The sequence below is a fragment of the Melanostigma gelatinosum genome (genome assembly GCF_949748355.1).
Source record: "Melanostigma gelatinosum genome assembly, chromosome: 12".
In the NCBI taxonomy this organism is placed as follows: domain Eukaryota; kingdom Metazoa; phylum Chordata; class Actinopteri; order Perciformes; family Zoarcidae; genus Melanostigma; species Melanostigma gelatinosum.
In genome coordinates this window covers 21563518-21569843 of record NC_136645.1, presented here as the reverse complement: position 1 = coordinate 21569843, position 6326 = coordinate 21563518, and the positions used below count along the sequence as shown (strand labels likewise).

At 41.7% G+C, this 6326-nt stretch overlaps 1 protein-coding gene across 1 annotated transcript in view; it reads right to left on the bottom strand.

Moving 5' to 3' along the window:
• The window catches only part of stk32c (serine/threonine kinase 32C), a 76402-nt gene extending 75263 nt beyond the window's left edge, over positions 1-1139 (bottom strand). The window contains exon 1 of the mRNA XM_079280325.1: positions 967-1139. Within this exon, the coding sequence (XP_079136451.1) occupies positions 967-1048 (82 nt within the window). The 5' untranslated portion in view covers positions 1049-1139. The remainder of the gene's footprint in view (positions 1-966) is intronic.
• Positions 1140-6326: the final 5187 nt, after the last annotated feature.

Here is a 6326-nt window from a genome sequence, read left to right as displayed (position 1 = left end):
TATATATATATATATATATATACACATATACATATATATATATATATATATATATATATATACACATATATATATATATATACACATATACATATATATATATATATATATACACATATACATACATATATATATATATATATATATATATATATATATATATATATATATATATATATATATATACATATATATATATATATATATATATACATATATATATATTTCTTTAACTCCAAGTTAGTTTTTTTATAACTTGGCCAGCAGAAAGATGATTTGTTTTGTTTTTTTGTAGTCCATCATGGAGATTCAGTGAGTGCACTTCAACAGAAGCTTATACACTGACGAGAGATCATGAATTAGCATTACTTCCATGCGTGACACTAATCGTGTCTTAATTATGCAATTAACTATCTGTCTTCAAATAGTCCACATTTCAGAGAGTTCAGTCGGGCATTAACACAGTTGTGGGCAGGCGGATATCTTCCGCTGTGACCGAGCGGTAACGCTGCACTTTTCTCTCGTTTTATCCGCACGTGAGCCAATTTGAAGTGGAAACTTTTTAGCGTGCTCGTCAGTGGACGCTGCGTGGGCGTCACTTAGCATCTTAGAGCCTCGCCTCTGGATAAACAACACTGGACAGACAGTGTAGCAGTCTGTTGGTGCCGAAGTTTGACTCGACGACGCCAACATGTCCTTTGTGTAAATGTTGGCGACACGCTCTTCTTCGTCGTTTAGGATTACCTCCAGCAGTCGAAACAGCAACAGTCTTCTTCTATCGACATTTCAAATTCCCAGCAGGAAACTTTGACAACTTAGCGTCGGTGTCGCGACGCATGCCAATAAAGCTAGCGCTAACTTTAAACATGTACAAATAGGGACACGAAATATATGAAATATTGTTAAACACAACTGTGACTCTTTAATTAAATAGTGTTGTGTTCACTAGGGATTTCCCGCACTTACCATCTTCCTTTTCATCGAAAACGGGTCTCTTTGAAGAACTATTGGCTCCCATCCTCTTCTTCCACTTGCCCCAGTGAAACATTGATGCTCAGCTTGCATTCCTCGCCTCTTGAGGAGAAAACTGCAGCTCTGTGTTGGACACCCTCCTCAAAAGGACCGTAGTACTAACCGTACATTTCACCCAACAACAAAAAAAAACCAGTCCGTTATTATCGCTTTAATTAACGTTATCTATCCTGCCGCAAATGTGCACGCCGCCACTGCAAGTCTCACCAAACCTATGCGCTAAACCGGAGCAAGTACCGACGCAGCATACAATATTTTTCAAAGAAACACTGTTCGGTTTGTTACAGTCGGTGGTTGGTACCACCACTCGGTACTGGTCGTGTTCCGCTGTCTTCCGTAGCCTGCCAGCCAAACCGAGAGACTTGTGTTTTGTCGGGGCTGAGAGTAAGAACTGCGTCAAACTAGTCACAGTTAGCTCAAACTAAACAGGAAGTCGTGCAGTGTTGCCTTAAGGATAAAAGCTCAGCGAAAAGTCATTAGTGCAATGTGGCTATTTATAATAATTGAATTGATGAATTGTATGATTTGTATCAATTAATTTTACACCAAAGCACGCAGGTGCACAAAATGCAATGATTGAATGCAGTCTTTTTATAGACTATACATGTGAGCGAATGAGTATGATGTTTAAAAGAATAACCGTTTTTCTCTATGGACTCTGGCATATAGAACATGTCAGTAAAAGCCTCTAGTGGATCAGGGGGGAAAAAAAGATGTACAGGTATATCTTTCAAAAATCCTCCTGTTGCCGTTTAATTTGCGTTAGTTTCCCTTCACTGTAAACGAATTGCCGATGGGACTTTTATTGTGAAAGTTAGAACCGGAAGCTACCCACTAGTTGTCTGTGTAACTTGACACTCGTGAGAGTAGTGTGACAGTTGCTGGCCAGTGCCTGCAGTCGACGTAGCCCCCGTATCACAGACTGTCATGCATATGAACGCACGAGGACCAGCATCTCTGTAGGTGAAGCCAGGATGGCTCCGAGCTAACTTGGGGGGGGGGGGGCTTCCATCGCCTGTTACCAGCAGACAACTGGTGCTTCCCTCCAGCCTCAGTGAAATATTCCACAATCTCATTAGGAGATGGATGGGTGGTTCCGGCTCACTGAGGGGGAAAGGGGATTTTAACACGGAGTCTTTAATATGCACAGTAGGTTTATTTGCAGTTCACCTTGTCTGCACGTGTTCCGAAAAAAAAAACCACCAGTCAAGCCAGACCGCACGTTGTCTGAATGCGTTGATCATGTATGGAGCAGGCATTTACCTCAAGAATGTAAGAACTGACCTCAAAATAAGAGCACGTTCTGGTGAATTCATTACGTCAGTCAGCCTGTCAACAAAAACATCAATGAAAATACATAAATAAGTCAAAGAAAATGATTAAATGTTAAATAATACATTAAATGAATGATAATCAAAATAATAACTGCCGCCAGCAAATTGTACTTCAGGTAAAAAAAATGAATTTGAATTGTGTTAAACTTTAAAATAAAGAAAATGTTTCCAAAGACCAATCCCCCTTTAAAATGTCATATATAAGACAAGTCATATATAAGTCATATATAACAAAAGCTATCTGAGCGTATAGAGAAATAACAAGCCAGAGACTTAATCTCCCAGGGCCACCTCAGCGGTCAACAGCGTGACCTCACAGATAAAAGACGTAGTCCGAAGGTAGGCAAACCGGTCTGATCAATGGGAAGTTTTAATTTGCTTTTTATTTAAAAAAAAATAGTTTTAATGCTATTTCATCATTAAATTCACTTCTGGGCATTTTTGAGATGAGAAATCAACTGCATGGATTTCAAATATTGGCAGTTTTACAAAAAAAACAATTATGTAAATTTAAAGTTTGTCGAATGTGGTGGTGCATGGGGATTTACTCCGGCTTCTCCGGTTTCACCCACATTCATTGTTAAAAATTTTTTTTAATAAATCCAACTTCTGCGCACCTCTCTTATCATTTGCTGTCGAGCTGTAAATATTCAACACAGACTGAAGTTCTGCTGATTCAGTGAAATTTATGAATTTGAAATTTGTATAAAAGTACAAAGAAGGTCAAAATATTAAGAGTTAAAATATGTGTTTCTGAACTTCCCTAAGGGCGCCTACATTTTTTATTTTTTGTTAACAGAGCAAGAACCTCCCTTGGGAGTTGAAAAGTTGAGTTGAGTTATCCTTCAAACTTCTGAGAGAGTGAAATAAATCCTGATTTGGCTAGACAAATGGTTTAGTGTTTAAAAGGACACCAAACCATTCTGGCCAAAACAAAGAGGATTGATCCACACAGCACAATATGCAGACCCATCTGTGCTTTGGAAGCGTCAGAAAGCACGGAGGTATTACAGAGACGCTTCACCCCTTTCGTGGTCCTCTGAGTAAAAGTAGGACGCGACAGAGACAACTTCCACACGGGCATGTGGCATGTGGGAGGAAGAGAAAGTCATGAAAGGAGGGAGACAATGGCAGGCAAAAGAGAGAAATCTCAGTGTTTTAGGTCGACTGTGAAGCAAAGGGTGGGCCCATCATCCCTTTTGTACTGCTGGAGCCTTGGACAATGACATCAAACTCCAGAGTCTTCAGGGGCGTCGGCTTGTAACCTTACATGGGCCTGTTCCTCCAGATGAGGAAAACAAAACCAATTTCAAGACCAACGACTCATGAAGCTCACCGAGCGTTCCAATACCCATGCTAGCATACTATTTAGTATACCAGAAAAATAAAGTATGTCACAATTCGTAGCATGTCAAAATGCAGCATGCCAAACATACCAGGATGTTCTTCGGCATCCGGTCACATTTTGCAGTCGGCAAGCCGCCATGCTTTTCTGGCTATGCTGACCCACAATCCTTTGCGCAGCACATTGTGTGAGCGAGAAAGCCAAAGTTCAAGGCGTCATGTTTTAAAGGAAGTAGTATGTTCCGATTAAATACACTTACAGTAAAAAGAAAAAGTATGCAATTTGAAGCGCAGAGTTTATATACTCGCTGTGGTGAAGCCGGTGTGCGCCACGAAATGGTGCAATCACGGCCTGCGCGTCGTGCGAGAAGGCTGGCGCTTTGTTCGTGCACCTCTGAATTTGTTGTTTTGCAGGTTGCACTCGTTTTCTTCTTGCTTCTTCACAGTAAGTTTGTGAGTGCGCCCTCTGGGGCGTTTTTGAGAATACTTCAACGAACAGTGCATTGAAAAAAAAATAAAATAAACAGCTCTCTCTCGACGGGAAAAATGTCTTTTCTTTTAGGTTTTACTGAGTAGAAGAAGAAGACAGACCAACATGATTTCCTCTCTTCGTATTGTCTGTCGTTCTCATGACTCCATGTAAACGTAGTGCCTCTTTAGTCGCTGACAAAGCAAAGCAAATGTTTTTTTGTTGTCCTCAATATCGGGAAACCACAAGATTCACTTCACCCATCGTGTGTTGTTTTTCCTCCAGAGGCTGACCTTTATAGCTCAAGAGTGCATCGTCACCTGGAGTTCCACGCTTGTGCTGTGTCCTTGTCTTCTGTTTTCTTGTGCTCAGCTTAGTGTTTTATCTTGTGATTTACGGGGTCATCCTTAGTTTATCCTTGTTGTTAATAGGTTAGGCTAAGGCACCCATTATGTTCAAATGTATTTTTAGGGCCTATATCAGCTTAACTTTACGTGTCAAGGAGAAATTATTCTCAAGGGAACCGTGAAGTAGCCATTGATCGGGGCAAAATCCCTTTGCTATTTAAAGGAGCCTTGTTTGGGTTTGTGCAGTTCAATCTGTGCGTGGAAGAGGACACAAGAGTGGTGATGGGGATGCAGAGGAGGCGCCCCCTGCTGAGGTGACTGAGCATGTGAAGCTGAAGAGGAGGAGGAGGAGACAAAAGAAAGCAGCAGACAGAGGAAAATGGAGAGACTGAAGTGGAGGCTCAGGTCTCTGCCCCGCTACTCACCAGCCTGGTCAACTCAATTGAAGTCGGGCCCTTACACCCTCTCCCTTACCCACTTCCCATGGAGTGCCAGCGTCCAATTAGCATCCAACAGCGAGTCTATCGCCCAATCCAACATCTATGGACTTGCGGACTCTGAAGTGGGTTCCCACAAAGTCTGTGAGGGCTTTGTCAAATCACGGAGTGCTTGAGGACTCTCCCGCAGACATCTTGAGCCCTTCACGCACACTTTCCGTAAGTCTGCATTTCTGCAGACTTTGCCTGAGGGAATTACCCACAATTCATAGCGTAAAGGTAAACAGATAAGACAGCACTTGGGTTTTCAGCCTGGCATGTTGAATTTACACAAAAACATTATAGTTACAAGGAACTTTTCGTTTTTGTGTCGATTTTGGCGGTCCCTGTTTTTCTGAGCACCAGATCCCCTTTAGAAAACCATTGGGACTGGGCCTTCATCAATGCTGACTAAAACCAGCTGCCTCGACTGACCACTTGCAACGCCGTTTAGTTCGTCGTGGATCACGCACCGTACAAATGGTTCCATGGGCCTACACATGGACACATTTAACTGTAAACTGCCCAAAGTAAAATATACATTTTAAATTGTCCTACAGACATTACAACTTAAAGGTTACATCGTATTTAGGGTCAAATATACTCATTTAGGCTCGGAAAAAGGTAGATGGGTTCACTTGATTGTAAATTGTTGTATATTTACACACAACATATATTGTTTATTTTACCCCTATCAGCAGTTACAGCCTCATATATATATATATATATATATATATAAATAATTGAACATGCTCTATTGTGTCAGTATTGACCAGATACAGTTTTGGCATTGAACTCGCACTTAGTCAGTATAGCCCATATTGGTCAGGGCACAGGACCTGAAACCGGCAAGGTTCAAGGAAACACCAGTGCGCATGCTCGATGGGCCCATGCATGCGGAAGAGATCTGGGTACCATCCGTATCATCTGCTTTTTTATACTCAGAAGTCGAACTTTTTTTCAATGAGAAACGTTCATAGGGATGAACTGGGCCCCGTTTCCAGCGCTGTGGCCGACTGCCTTGACCACAGAGCTTGTCGTAGTTTGCGCTGACGCCGTTGCCACGGTAACGACGTCACGGTCGTGAGGCGGTATCTCCAAGTTAGCGTTACGTTTCCCTACAGTATTTAACATTGATTGTGTGTTTAAATTAAGAAGACAGCAAGTCGCGTCCACCGCCTACGAGTATGTTTATTCAAATCCCTGGTAAGATAATACGGCGGTCGTACAGTAGCGTTGCTTTAACTATTTGCTAATGCTAACGCTAGGCGGAGCAGCAACGAATGAATAAACTAGCACCTGTTTGAAGGCAAGTTGAACTCTC